The 14867-nt window shown below is 63.5% G+C and overlaps 1 protein-coding gene across 5 annotated transcripts; it reads right to left on the reverse strand.

Moving 5' to 3' along the window:
• Positions 1-202: 202 nt before the first annotated feature.
• ACOT11 (acyl-CoA thioesterase 11) lies at positions 203-10967 on the reverse strand. 5 transcript variants are annotated; one of them, XM_068690027.1, is made up of 18 exons: positions 10815-10940; positions 7651-7723; positions 6111-6291; positions 5282-5351; positions 4742-4792; positions 4002-4062; positions 3685-3786; positions 3453-3588; positions 3194-3350; positions 2870-2989; positions 2626-2770; positions 2186-2241; positions 1991-2057; positions 1835-1918; positions 1613-1746; positions 1398-1529; positions 1195-1321; positions 203-1122 (listed from the first exon to the last, which is right to left on the reverse strand). In XM_068690027.1, exons 2-18 carry the CDS (start codon positions 7708-7710, stop codon positions 967-969), a joined length of 1839 nt encoding a protein of 612 aa, XP_068546128.1. In that variant the 5' UTR covers positions 7711-7723; positions 10815-10940; the 3' UTR covers positions 203-966. The 5 variants fall into 5 exon arrangements, with proteins under 5 accessions (XP_068546128.1, XP_068546126.1, XP_068546125.1 ...); XM_068690025.1 differs by lacking the exon at positions 10815-10940 and adding an exon at positions 10515-10655; XM_068690024.1 differs by lacking the exon at positions 7651-7723 and having other exon boundaries at positions 10815-10967.
• Between the last annotated feature and the right edge of the window lie 3900 nt (positions 10968-14867).

The raw sequence follows: 14867 nt of genomic DNA on the forward strand, positions 1-14867 counted from the left end.
GGGGCTGCGAGCACCTGGCCAGAGCCCCTGGGTTTATCGGGGGGCAAAGCACCCTCCTGGGGACGGGGGACAAAGGTGACAGGGGGAAACAGCCAGGCAGGAGCCCCCCCTGCCCCATCCCCTGTGAGCAGCAGCCTGGAGCAGCCCCATGTCTGTGGCGCCACGTCCCTGCCCCGCCACCCCCAAGCAGACACACAGGTCATTATATATTTTTTTCCCTTTTAATGCACTTTCATTGCCGCCCTTCCACGTGCCCCCATGGCCCCAGTTGGTGGCAGAACTGCAGGGCAGCCTGATAGGATCGGGATTTCAGCTCAGTGCAGGCGTCCCATCAGCATCTTGGGTGGAAAACCCGAGTTTTTGGGTGTGGGAGAGGCACGGCTCCAGCATGGAGGCGTGGTGGCAGCCCAGCCTCTGCTTCCAGCTTGCCCAGAGCTCAGAAAAACCCAAAACCCTGCAAGAACACCCCATTTTCTGCCTGCTGTGTCCATTGCCTTCTGCTCTGAGCGGGGAGCCGAGGGGCAGCAGGGCCCCAGAGCCGTGTCCCAGCCCGGGATGTGCAGGGGGACAGCGCCACCTCCGTGTCTGTGCCCACCCCGCTGCCGTGAGAACATTTCCCCATAAAGAAAGAGTTAAAAAAAAATAATAATAAATCAGTCTGGGGAAGAGTTTGGATCCTACAAAGATTCAAGTAGCGTTAATCGAACTAGAAAATCAAGTCCTGTACAGCAGCTTACAAAATTAGAAAGAAAAAGAAAATAAAAGGCCAGGTGTGTGACACGTTGGCGCGAGGGCGACGCGTTCCCGTGTCCATCCTCGTCCCTCCGACCTCTCTTGGGCCAAATTCCACGGGGAGGCAGGGCCCGAGCGCCCCGTCCCACCACCGAGGTGCCCCTTCCTCCTTGCCAACCCCTTGTCCGTCCGTCCATCCATCAATCCGTCCATCCGCCAAGCCCCCCAGGCAGCCTAGAGGTCCCTGATGCGCGCGATCAGGTCGTCCTTGTTCTTCAGCAGGAACCTCTCGCAGGCCTCGAAGGTGGCGCAGAAGTCGGAGGAGAGCCCGGCCACGTTGGTGGTGACGTAGGCCAGGTACCCCGGCGTCGCCTGGTTGTAGTAGGCCACCTGCGGGGTGCGGGAGACGGGGATTTAGGGTCGGGCACGCGGTGTGAACGGGGCAGGGCTGCGGCAGCTCACCTTGCTCGTCTCCTCCCCCTCGGGCCACACGCAGAAGCCGGAGCAGAGCGTCTCACCCCGCGTGAAGCTGGGGCAGGCCGGGTGGGTGGGCAGCGTCACCGAGCGAAACGCCACCACGTAGGGGTCCCTGGGGAGGAGGGCAGGAGGTGAGAAAGGCCACGGGGACGGGGACAGGAGGACGGGGACACGGGGCCGCCGCTCACCCTTTGTCGCAGGGTTTCCGCCGGGACGCCAGGATGACGAAGTCCTGGGGCTTGTTCTCGTGGCTGAGCGTCTGGCTCAGCACGTGGTAGATGGCGTCGTCCTCGTCCACCTGCTGCACCAGCTCGGCGCTCCTGCGGGGCGGGAGGGTGCCGGTCACAGGACGTTCAGCCTCAAGGATATGTTTTTGGGGAAGGGGTCCCCTCGCAGCACTCACGCGTAGTGCCTGTCCCACTCGTGGCGGCGCCGCAGGTCGGAGAGCAGGGAGAAGGCCTGGCCGGCGGCGATGCGGACGGACATCTCGATGCGGAAGGACAGGAACTTGTCCTCCTCCAGCGTGTATATCCGCACCTGGGGGGCGCAGGGCAGGGCTGGGGCGCACCCACGGCACGTCCCCATTTTGGGGGGCAGCTCGGGGGGCCAGGGCGGGGGCCGGTACCTTCTCCTTTTCCCTGGCAAGCGCCCAGTTTGCTTTGGCTACCAGCGTCTTCAGCGCGGAGACGTTGTTGTAGCTCAGGTAAACCTGCGGCAGGGCAGCGAGTCAGGGGCTGGAGGTGCCCTGGGCAGGAGGCGGCGCTGCCCACGGGCTCCCTACCTTGTTGCTTTGGTCCCAGGGCACAGAGAGAGGCACCTCGTTCTGCTTGCAGGACACGACGTATTTCCTGCAGGAGGGGGGAACCGTTCCCCTTAGGGCACGGCACAAACCATGCCCCTGCTCCCCAGTGCTGGGGGTGGTGGCTCCCGGCTCCCCGCTCTCCTCCCTCCGTCCCCAGGTGTTTTTTCCACTCACCGGTCCAGCCGAATCTTTTTCCTGGCGCTGGCTTCTCTGTACCTCCTCTCTCCGTCCTGACCCACGGGAAAAGCACAGCAGGGTAAGAGGAAAGGGGGCGGGAATACAGCTTTGGGGGAAAACATTCAGCAGCAAGGGGGTGAAGGGCGAAGCCCCATCCTGCTGGAGGCTAACTGAGAACCATTTTGGGGTGTCGGAGATGGACACGGAGCCCACCAGCAGCAGGAATTTGGGAAATCCCGGCACTCCCTGCCCCGAGCTGGGATGTGCTGGGTTGGTGGAAGCAGGACAGCGAGAAATCCTGGCTTTAGGGCCCCAAACCCAGGTGCAGAACCACAGCCCAGCACAGCAGGAGGCTGCAGCCACGTTGCTCCCTCACGCTGCGATTCACACTGCGGTGGGGACAAATTTGGGGACAAAATGTGGGTTTTTCTCCTTACCCCCGGCTGGGGCACGACCATGGGCAGGGTGCGGGGCCGGCCCTCCTCGTCCAGCACCACGAAGGTCATGAAGGCGCTGTTGATGTGCCTCCTGCTGACGGACATCTCCTGGTCGTACGCCTCGGCGCAGACCCCCACCTCCATGCTGGGCAGGGGGCAGAGAAGGGGTGAGGCACAGGGGGCCGTGGGAGGGGGTCTGGGGGGGTCCTTTTGAGGGCACCCCGCTGTTTTTGAGGGCACCCACCTGTTTTTGAAGGCGTTGTTGACGATGGCTTTGAGCACCAGGCGGTCCCCGACCTGCGATGGCCCGCGGAAGTGGAACATCTCGATGGCGCGCAGCGTGGGGTGGGCATGGCACAGCCGGCTGCAGGGTGGGGGTTATCCCATGGGACCCACACCCCCAGACCCCGTACGCCCCTTCCCAGCACGGCCAGACCCAGGGGATCTGTCCGTGCCATGAGCTCGCCCTTCCCCACACCCCGTGTGCCCACCCCGGGCCCCGTCCCTGCCACCCTGCCGGCTCCCCGGGGTCCCCAGCACCCATCTGCAGCCCCCCCCCCCAAGGCACCTGGCAGCAATGGTGGCCACGTTCTCCATCCAGGCCATGATCTGCCCGCCGAAGGTGTTGCCCTGGTGGTTGGCGTGCGGGGGCAGCACCAGCTCCACGCTCTCCACCCGCGTCTTCTCGGCCGGCACCACCACGCTGCCGTCCCGCGTCTCCAGCTCTGCTCAGGGGAGGACACCGGGGGGGCTCAGCGCCACGGCTGCTCCCCCTCCCAGCACCCCAATTCCCTCTGCTCCGCCCTGGGGGGGGGGACGCACGGTACCGGTGTCGCGGGGGCTGCGGGTGAGGAGGTCCTTGAGGGTGTCCTTGTGGACCAGCCGCATGCGGCGGCGCTCGGCGGCGATGCTGTGCTCGATCTTCTCCTCCTCCGTCTGTGGGGCCAGCGGCTTCAGCTTCACCTGGGCACGGGCGATGGATGGGGTGGGCGCCCTGTGCGGGGCAGCACCCCTGCTGCAGGGGTGGCCGGGCGCGGGGGCTCGCTGAGCAGCGCTTACCTTGGTGCCGGGGGGGCCCTGGGCCACGAAGGTGGCGTAAGCCTTGCAGATGCTGCAGTGCCTCCCGCTGCTCAGGTCCTCGTAGCTCACCTGGATGCCCACCTGGCGGGGGGCACGGCACAAGGGACCCTGAGCCGTGGGGTGAGCACCCAAGGGGCGAGCACACGGACACGGCACCGCCGATACAGGGCAGGGGGGTTGCAAAAGCACCCCCGGGGGTTCCTCACCCCAAATATCCCCCCATGGAAGGATGGGGGGGGGCTGAGTTTAAAGCAGGGCAGGCACGGGGGGAGAGGAGGGGTTTGTGCCATACGAACCTCCATGCTGGAGTTGAAGGCTCGGTTCACTTTGGCCTTGATGTTAACGACCTGCCCCACGCTGGAAAACACAGAGAGAAGGGAAGGGGCACGGAGGTGAGTGGAGGCTCACGTCCCACGGCTGCACAGCGCCGAGCGTCTCCCCGCTGAGGTGTGTGAGTGCCCACAGGCACGGGGACACCCCGCTGAGCCCAGGGACCCCCAAACAGCCCCGTGCAAACGGGTCCCGAGGGGCTGCAGAGGTGCCCGGGGGCGACCGTGCACCCCCTGCCTCGGGGGCACGCACGCTCCTGCCAGAGCAAACAGCTCCTGTGTCCTCCTCCTGTCCCTGGTGTCCACAATTTTGGGGTCACGCCTGCTGGCAGCAAGCTGCTGGAGCCCTCCCGGCCCTCAGTAGGCTTCAGGGTAAACACAGAAGCAGCTGCAGCCTCATGCACGCCAGGCTGGGACCAAGCAAAAAGCAAATGCTGCTCGCTGGCAACAGCGAGAGGAAAAAGCCTTTGGTAAGTGTGTGGCCAGATGGGGAGTGCTCCTCGTCCTCTGAAAGAGAGCAGCGCTGGGAAACGAAGAGCAAAAATGAGCCCTCACTGCCTCCAGGAGTCTGCACCACCAAGGGCCGTGTGCCCGGGCGTTAGCGGGGTTATGCCAGCAGCCGCGGGGCCGTGTCAGTGGGGTTAATGCTCCCAACTCACGGCAGCGCCGCGTTACGCCGGCCGCTCTAGGGCTGCGAACGTCCGTACCCGACACCGCTCCTCACGCGCTGCTGCCCGGGGGGGTTTGTGTACCTCTGGCTGGTGCGGAGAGAAAGAGCGAGATACGGGGCGGTTAGGGACGGGGCAGGAACACGGGGCAGGGCTGGGGGTGCGCAGCACCCGGCGTGCGGCTGGTTAGTGTTTGAGCAACAGGCCCAGGAGCGGAGGAGGAGAAAAAACAGAGGCGACCTGCAGCTGCCCAGAGTACCCTCGGGCTTCACGGAGCCCCACACGGCACGGGGTGGCTCGTCCTCACCCATGAGGTGACAAAAACGGGGGGTTAGAGCTTCCTGGGGGTGATGGCGAAACCCGGGGTGAGTTTCCCAGGTTTGGCCGGGTTCGTGGGTGCTTCACCACGCCGCTTGCTCGCGTCCAGAGGTGCCAAGAACCCGGCACCGTGCGTCTCAGCGCGGCCGCGGGGTGCTGAGCACAGCCGGGTGGGAAGCTCTGGGCACGGCCAGGCTCTGCCCTGCCCGGCTTCAGGAGCACGCCCCGGCCCCGGGAGCGGGCAGAAAGCAGCGCATTTACCTAATCGTGTGCTCAAAATAGATATCGTCCATCGAGGCGGTGACGCACGGGCAGCCGGCGTGCCTCTCGGCTGGAAAGGAAAAACAAACGGCGTCAGCAGCCCGCAGCGGCGTGCCTCGGGGGGGGGGAGAACCCAGCTGAGGGCAGCTTTGGGGGATTTGTGAACGTTTTCTGAATGTTTTGCCCCAGGTTTGCCCCGCGGGGTGGGCGCGCTGCAGCTCCCACCACCTCGCTCTGCCTGGCTGGTGTTTTGGCGTGGGGATGCGCAGCAGCCGATGGCAGCAGCACAAATATTTTAAAGCCACCCTGGCAGCCCGGCTTGCCCTCAGGACCACAGAACCACCCCCAGGCTGCAGAGCTGCCCCATTTTCCTGCTGCCCTGGCTCTGGCTGCACCCCGAATACGGAGAGGGAAGTGTTTTGGGGTGTGGGGGGGAAGCAGCCGCTGCATTTGATGTGTCCCCACCAAGCCGTGTGCGCTGCAGAGCTGAGCCTCCTCCCCCTGCGTCCTGCTCCTGGCCGCTCTCATTACTCAGCTCGCTGGCACCGTGCCCGGCCCGGCTGGCGTCAGCAGCGCCGTGGGCAGCGGGGCAGGGACGGGCACGCTGCCGCCCGCACGCAGCCCCGCAGCGCCCAGCACCAGGACCCTGCCCTCTGGCCCCGCTCACCCCGCAGGAGGACGCAGCCTCTTGTCCCTTCTGCTCCCCGTCTCCCCGTGCTGCTCCAAGCACCCCGCAGCAGCCCGTTTGCCTCCCCACTTTGGGTCCCAAGCTCAAACCGAGCTCTCCAAAACCCCACCTGTGGGTTTTAAGGTGCCCAGAGTGCCTTACCCGAGAGGCAGGCGGCCGTGTCGATCCATTTGAGCAGCTGCCCGGCGCTGAGCTCGCCGCGGTGGTTGGTGTGGCAGGGCAGCACCAGCTGGCTCATCTGCACCTCCGTGGGGCTGCGGCTCCCCATGGCCCCCGGCGCCTCCTCGCGCTCCCCCGGCTCCCGGCTGCACGAGGTGGAGCCCTGCGGAGGGGCGAGATGCTGGCACGGGGCTGCGGGGCGTCAGCCCGGCCTCGTTAGGATCCGGGCGTTATGGGGTGGGTGATGAACACTGGGAGTGTGGCCCTCAAACGCTGCTGTTTGGTTTTCACGTCCCAAATTTTGGCTGCAAAATCTGCTGCAATAAACCCCCCCCCCCCCCAGACACCCCTGCGCAGAGCAGTGGGATGCTTCGGGCACCGGGGACACCCAGCTGCTGATCGCCGGGGAGAAACGGATAAAAATGTTCTGAATGCAACAGGGAGCAGGGCAACCAGCAGGAATTTTACAGACCTCAGCAAAAAGGAAAAAAATAAAAGAGCTCTTTGGCTGCTCCAGGCCATCCATCAGCACTGCTGCAGCGCAGGAGCTGACCCGGTCGCTTCCCCTCCCCAAAAAAATCCCCCCCCCAAGCCCACCAGCTGGGATCTCACCCCCCAGATCAGCCCCGTGCCGGAGCTGGGTTATCGGGGGAAGGCGCCTTTGTTCGGGGTGCTGTAGGGCCACGTCTGCTCCCCGGGCTCGCCCCACACAGGGCTCGGCGCAGGGCGGTTTTGGAGAGCCTGGGGTGGCCGCGGGGCCGTTGGGGGGGGGGTGTTACACCAAGTGGGCTGTGTTACACAAGGGATGAACTCAGTTAGCCCCGTGAGCAACCGAGGAGACACGAGAGAGCCGTCTGGGCGTCATCACAGCGCTTCCTTCCTCTTCATGCTCCAGCCGCGTGCCCCATTTTCAGCCCCCGCTGCCAGATCCCAGCGGCGGCGGCTCCTTTTCTCCCCTCGGCTCTCCCCTGCCGCCTTTGCAGGCGGCTCGGAGCGAAGCCTTCCCTCCCATCCCGTCTCTCAGAATAGCATTTTTTTTTTTTCCGCAGCCGCTCCAGCAGCAGCCCTCTGTTTCCATAGCTACTGCTCCAAGACATCCCAGGAACGGCACAAAAACCTCGGCTCGGCGGGGACGGCAGCGAAGGCGGCGAGCTGAACCCTACGGGGAAGGGCGCCCCGTCCCACGGGGACGTCGGCAGACCCCAAACTCCCCAAAAACGAGCCCCCCAGGGCTGGTTTGCGGCGTGCCAGGGCGCCCACCCGGGCAGCACGCAAGGACAGGGCTATTTCTGGAGCCGGCAGGCGCTGGGGCGCCAGCCAGCAACGAGCTCCAAAGATTTCTGCAGCGGAGTTAGCAGCAAGCCTGGCCAGAGTTTTAGGCAGAAGCCAGCACGCCGGGTTATCCCCCCCCGGCCCCGCGCTGATGCTCACGGGGTCGGGTGTTACGGGGTGAGGAGCGGTGGCCACGGGGCACGGGGAGCGTGCGGGGTGCTCGGGGTGACGGGCACGGCACGCGGGGTACCTGGAGGCCATCGCAACAGAAGCTCAGGATGTCTTCAGGGACTATGCTCCCCTTGACCATTTTTAAAAGACACCTGGAAAGGAGAAGAGCGGGCTGGGGTTAAGAGAGGATCAGCGAGACAGGGGCTGGGGGCGCTGCCAAAAAGGGGCTCCGGGGGCACCCCCGGCACCACCAGCGGTGGGGATATGGGGCACACACGGCACCCTAGGCATGGCTCAGCTGCTTTGCATCGCCTAAATTCCCTTTTAGCCCAAGCACGGGGGCTCAGCCCTGCTGGTGGCTCCCCGTGGGGATGCAGCAGGGCCCAGCCGGCTGCGGGGCTGTTTGATCTCAGGGCTGGGTGCTTGGTTTGGAAGGAGCCGGCTGAATCCACGAGTGGGAGCAGAGGAGCAGAGCGGCGTGGGCAGGACGGAGGCTGCTGCCAGCAGCTTGTAAACAGACAAAAGGTGACAGAGGCGCTCAGCACAGGGCTCGGCACGGGGTTTGGCCACACCGGCTCACCCAGGCACCAGGGATGCTCTCAGGGTGGTCCTGGCCGAACCCGTGGCCACCCAGGCAGGATGTGGGAAGCCGGAGCCCAGCCCCGAGCACAAAATACGAAATCCAGCAGGAGCAGAGAGAGCTCGGCCACCCTCACCCACCTGGTTCAGCCGTGTAGGGTCCGTCCCCAGCCAGCACCGCAGCAACAAGACCCGGGTGCGTGTTGGGTGCTCACAGCGGGGTGTCCCCCGTGTCCCCTGCGCCCCACACTGATGTCCCTCCCTCCCCAGGCTGCGGGACTTAAATCCCACAAGGGCAGAGCCTGGGCTCGCACCTGCCATTCCCCAAGGGTCAGGCCCGGCGCTCGCGGCTTTGCTGGAAAGACTCCCAGCTATTTTGGGGCGCTGGACGGAGCCCAGGGGTGGTGCTGGGCCGATCCCACAGCTGGTGACACTCCGCTAATACTTTCCGCACCTCGCTGCCGCGGTCACAAGACGGCCGAGGTGTCCTTGGCAGCGGGACGGGCTCACGCTGACAGCAGGGCAGCAAATGGGATGCTCCTGTCCTCGGCCACACCGCTGCTCCCGGCACAGAGCCCGGGGGCACGCCGAGCCCTGCTGCCCGCCGAGGGCTCCGGGGGTGGCCCCGAGCCACCCCACGGCCACGGTGTCCAACGCCAAGAACACGCAGCCTGGAAACCCAAAGCTGCTCCTGGCCCCGGTGGCACCCTTCGTGTCACCTTGCTCACTCCAGCGTTAGCAGGAAGGGGAGAGAAAAATAAAAGAGCCACCTGCTTTGCATCCCCCGGCTGTCCTCCTTACAATCTCCTGTCTTACCCGGCTGTCGGATGGGGAAGGCTGTGGGGTGATGTGGAGCTCACCACGGCATCGCCCCGGCCGTGGTGCTCCGCCTCTGTCACCCCTCAAGCGAGCTGCTTCTACCCCAAAATAAAGTTTGCCTTGGGAAGAAAAAACCTCCAAGCACAATATTTCCCCTGCCTCCTGCCACGCTCAATTCCTGTGTCGCAGAAGATGGGGGAGAAGCATAGAGAGATGCGAACGGCCCCACTAATTTGGGGTTTGGGGATGGGGAGAGGGGGGTACCAAGTGCTGTGTATCCACGAAGCCAGTCGGACTTGAATAGCAGGGAAAAATAGCAGGGAGCAGTCAATAGTAGGGAAAATGGGGATGTTTGGTCATTTTCCCTTTGCACAGAGGTCCCCCAGTCCCTGAGCCCCCAGCAGCATGGGTGAGCCACCCCCAAACAGTTGTGGGGTCCCCGGTGCTGGCTCTTTGGGGTCTGGGCAGGGCAGGGTGCACACGATGGACCCTTCTGTCCTCCACCCAGCTCAGAAACATCTCCCCCAGCTCCTGGCCGAGATATCCCTCATCCACCTTCACTCTCCCACCTCCCCTCCATCCCCGCGGTGCCCCCTTACCCCTTTCTGGGACCGCTTAGAGAAAAGGGGGGGAAGGAAGGTGGCGACACGAGTTCTCGGGGCAGGGGGTGGATTATCGGTGTGTAATTGAACAATATCCATGGTAACGAGCAAATCTGCACGCGGTAAAATAAAATTAACCTGACCTACTTAGGGAAATCCTGCCGCCTCGGCCGGGCAGCGAGGGCCCCGTGCCGGAGAGGTGAGGTCCCGGCACCCTGCGGGAGCTTTTTTGGGACCTCACGTCACGCCTTCCCCGGGGGTTTCGTGGAGCAAAGCGAGGCGGCGGGCCAGGAAAATGCAACCTGAGGGCCACGCGCGGTGGGGGCTCTGCTCCGCTCCCAGCTGTGTCCGCAGCCCCCAGCCCCGTCCCTGCCCATCCCCAGCCATGGGGACAATGGGGCCACAGCTGCCCCGGCACGAAGCCAAAGTCCCCCGGGTGCTTTGCAGGGGGACAAAGGTTCCCCAGCGCCACTGCCGCCAGCCCCAGGAGGGAGCAGAGCTGTGCCTGAACCCTTGTGGGTGCCGCCAACACGGCTGGGGACAAATGGCACGGGTGTGGGGACACCCGACAGCACCGCCCGGCACGGGGCTCCCTGCTCCCCACGGCCAGGACCACCATGGTTTTGGGACCACCACGGTTTTGGGACCACCACGGTTGGGACCACCACGCTGAAGAGCCCACAGTGTCACGCAGCCGCCCCATCCGTCCCCCCCCACTACCCAAACCATCCCCATAGCGGCCCCGTGCCCCGTGCATCCCCTGGGCAAGCAGGGCAAGGAGGGATTTCGCCCCCAGGCCCTCTCCCCGCAGCGCTGGCACCGCAGGCACTGCTCCAACACCCGCCGTGGAAACTCCTCGGGGCGGCACAGGGCGCCTCGTCCCGCTCGTGTGCCACCGTCCCTCGTGTCCCCGTCACCCCCCGCGGGTCCCCTCTGCCCTCACCTCAGCCAGAAGAAGCTGAGCATTTGCAGCGCGGTGGAGCGGCGCGAGGAGGAAGAGGAAGACGAGGAGGAGGAGAAAGGAGGAGGAGAGCGAGGAGGAGGAGGAGGAGGAGGAGGAGGAGGAGGAGGAGGAGAGGCGTCCGGACACCTGCGTGCGGTGCCGGGCTCAGCCAGCACCCGGGGTGCGGGTGTCGAGGCCAGTTCTACACTGCCCTTGGGACGCAGCCAGCGCACACCCACCGCTTCCTTTTAAATAAGGGCTCAACTTTTCTTAAGGTAGCGCTTTGCAAAGATTCCCTACCCAGGGAGCTCTCAGGGATTGCCGTGGCACCCGTCTCCCCGTGCCCTCCGTCCCGGCGGCACCTGGACGGGCTCCTGCCCCGCTGCCTTTCCCCGGAGCTTCTCCGATTTCCTCGGCCGCTCCCTGGCCCTGCTGCATTTGAGGCAGATCTGGCCGGGATCATAAAAAAAAAAAAGTTTCCAGAGAGAAGGAAAGAAAATGCAAATTGCCGTGTGGCTGCGGGAGCCGTGCAGCCTGTCAGCTTTTCGGGAGGTGTTGTTGTGTTTGCATTTTATTTACACGCCTCGATAAGCGAACCTTTGGCCACCAGCGCACACGGGTGCAATCAAAGCCCCTCACGGGCACACCCAGCACTGGAAAGGCAGCGGTGAAATAATTAAACAAATAATTAAACAAACTCAACGGGAAGCAAGGCCTCGCTTTGTTTGGTCAATAAAATCATCAGGTTTTGGAGGGGCCGCCCCGGGGACAGCACGGGTGGGCAGCACCCAGACCTGATGCTGCAGGATGCGGTGGGGCCAAATTGAGGCTGGAGGTGGGAAGTGCTGGAGGGTGCTGCAGACACTTCAGGTGCTCGACTTGTGCTCCTGACAAAAGTTTTGAGGCTGGGTTCGGGTTTTTTCCAGTGCAATTAGAGCAGTGCCATAATTAGGGCCTGTGGCCGTCTCACTGACTGGGTCCCTACTTTGGCTCCCACTTCGGAGCCCACATGGGTGCGAGCTTCTCGCTCCCCGTCCACCACCCCCTGCCCGTCTGCCACAGCTCACGGAGCGGGTAATTAGCTAAATGAATTAATTGACATCCATACGTGTAATTAGCACACGGTTGCGAGGAGCTATTCTCCTTGGGACAGCTGAAATTTCTCAGGGACTGGGGTTAAAGGACTGCGCAGCCCCGCAGAGCAACGAGGGACGGTCCCCACGAAGCCAGCAGAGGGGCTGGGGAGGCTGCGGGTGAAACCAGGGATCCTCAGCCCAGCCCCGTGTCGGGCAGCGATTATTAATTACACCCTTAATTACTCCAGAGCAATAAAAAAAAGAGCTGACCTATTCGCTTCAGTGCTGCTCGGAGCACTTTGAGCGAGGGCTGCGGCCGCTCACGTCCTCCCCACGAGGCCGGCCACGAGGCCTGCCCTGAGGGAGGCCGGTGCAGTCCTATTTGGGCCCCGTGGGACCAACCCTGCCCCCGGAGCAATTTTGGGGCCCCCGGAGCAATTTTGGGGCCACCGGAGCAATTTTGGGGCCCCCAGAGCAATTTTGGGGCTGGGGGGAGTGCATTGAGCACACCGACAGGCTGCGGCACGCACCCGCGCTATCAGCGGCGAGATCTTGGGCAGTGCGGCGCCTCGTGGCGCGCTTTGCCTTAATGGTTAATTAACGCGGTGGCTTTGCCTTAATGGTTAATTAAGGCGCTGGGGCTGTTCCCACGCCTCGCACGGCCCCGGGGGGCAGCGGGGGGAGGCTCCGTTAGCTCTGCCCCCAGCCCCGGGGCTCGTGGGTGCCAGCGGGGAGGAGGGAGGGCGGCATGAGGGGTGTCCCCGTGGAAGGGTCTCGTTATAGGAAGGGGGGATAGGGCAGTGGGTGAGGGGGTCTGAGCCCCGGGTCACCCCGCTGTGGTGGGGGTGATGGTCTGGTGGGATATGGTGGCTGCAGCAGGGCTGAGGTGGGATGTGTGGGGTGATGGGGTGGAACCCTAGAATCCCAGAACCATTAGGGTTGGAAATCCTACATCATTGGGTCCAACCATCCCCTGCCACCAACGTCACCACCAAACCCTGTCCCCAAGCACCACGTCCAGCTCTCCTCAAACACCCCCAGGGATGGTGGCACCACCACCTCCATGGGCACCCCATCCCAGTGCCTGGCCACATTTTGTGAGGAGAAATGTCTCCGAATTCCCACCCTGAGCCTCCCCGGCGCAACGTGAGGCCGTTGCCTGTAGGACGGGGCGTGGGGACGGGCTGTGGTGGCGGTGGGCTGTGGGGACGGGCTGTGGGGACGGTGTGAGGTGGGGATGGGCCGTGCTATGGGACACAGTGACGTGGTGTGGTGTGTTGTGGTGCGGACACACTGACAGGGCCTCACAGCCCTCACAGAGCCCTCACAGAGCCCTCACGGCCCCCTCAGGGCTCCCTCAGGGCTCCCTCACGCAGCGCCCGCCCCGCCCGGGGCCGCCAGGGGCCGCCATTGCCCCGAGCTCCCGCTCCCCCCCCCCCCCCCGCCGCCATTTTGTTGCGGGGGGGGGGGGGCTGTGAGGCACCCGCGGGCCCCGGCGGGGGCGGGGCGGGGCGGGCTCGCGGCCAATCAGCGCGCGGCGGTTTCAAGAGGCCCCTTCCGCGTCCCGCTAGGCCACGCCCCCTCCGCGCTTAGCCACGCCCCCTCCCTCCCCCCCCCTCCCGTCACGATCCGCCCCCGGGGGAGCGAGGAAGGCCCGGAACGGATCGAGACGGGACGGGACGGGATGGGATGGGAAGGGAAAGCCCGGAACGGATTCGCACGGAACGGACTAGGCTGGAAAGGAATGGACAGGCCTGGAATGGGCCCGGCCGGCCCCAAACCGGCCCGATTTGGCCCCAAACCGGCCCGATTCGGCCCAAAACCGGCTCGGCACGGCCCGGCTACCCGTAGCAGGGATGTTTCCCCGCCAACGGCCCCAACCGAGCGGCCGCTGGGGTAAACAGGAAGCCCGCACCGCAAAGGCTGCACCGCGGCTCCCTTGGGAACGGAAAATAAGAGCCCGTGAGGGGAAAAAAATAAGCCCTGAGCCCAAAAAAATAACCTCTGAACCCATAGAATAACCCCGAGCACCAAAACAATAACCCATGAGCCCCAAAATGTAACCCCTGAACACAAAAAACAAACCCTGAACCTCCCCCAATAACCCCTGAACCTACCACAAAAAAAAAAAAAAATATGACCCCATCCAAAAAAAAAAATGTGAACCCAAAAAAACAACACATGGACCCCCCAAAATAACCCCTGAATCCAAAAAAATAACCTCTGATCCCAAAGAATCAACCCGTGGACCCCAAAAAAGAACCCACGAATTCTAAAAAAATAACCTCCGGTCCCAAAAAAGAACCCATGAACCCCCAAAAATAACCCATGAATCCAAGAAAATAACCTCTGAACCCAAAAAAATAACCCCCTCCCAACATGTAACCCTAAAAAAATAACCCATGAACCCTCTCCAAGAAACATGACCCCCTTCAAAATAACCTATGGACTCCCCAAAAATACCCCACGGAATGAAAAAAATAACCCATGAAGTCCCCCCAAAAACAATGAACCCCCCAAAAATAACCAATGGAATGAAAAAAAAAAATACATTAAACCCGCAAAAAAACAATGAACCCCCAAAAAATAACCCATGGATCCTCAAAATACCCCATGGAATGAAAAAAATGACCCATGAGTCCCCCAAAAAACAATGAGCCCCCACCAAAATAACCCATGAACCCCATAAAAATAACCCATGGACCCCTAAAATACCCCATGGAATGAAGAAAATGACCCATGAGCCCCCCAAAATAACCCATGATCACCCCAAAAAACCCCAAACCCCCCCAGAAGGGGAGATGGGAGGGGATGTGGGTGCTGGCGCCCCATTTTTTGGGTGCTGGCGCTCGTGTGACCGCCACCCTCGCGGCGAGGAGCTGTTGGAGGACGCGGGTGCCCTCCTGTCCCGGGGGGCCTCGCCGGGCCCCGTGTGCCCCCAGCAGCAGCTCGGCGACCCCACAAACAACGGGGACGGAGGGCTGGGCCCCGGCGGGGCCGGAGGCAATAAAACGCCGGGAATGATGCAGCAAAACAGGCCGGGGCCGCGTGGCGAGATAAATCATCCATGGAGGCACCGCGGAGGAGGAGGAGGAGGAGGAGGAGGAGGAGGAGGAGGATTTCTGCACCAGGAGTGATAAAATGGCTGTCCCCCAAATGGATGGGGTTTATCGGGGAATAACCCCCGGAGGTGAAGCGGCCGTTGAGCCGGGGAGGAGCGAGGATAACGCGCACGGGGAGCCCAGCACCAGCCCCGGGGGGCAGCGGGGATGTGCCC

Source organism: Anas acuta, chromosome 8 (genome assembly GCF_963932015.1).
Source record: "Anas acuta chromosome 8, bAnaAcu1.1, whole genome shotgun sequence".
Classification (NCBI taxonomy): domain Eukaryota; kingdom Metazoa; phylum Chordata; class Aves; order Anseriformes; family Anatidae; genus Anas; species Anas acuta.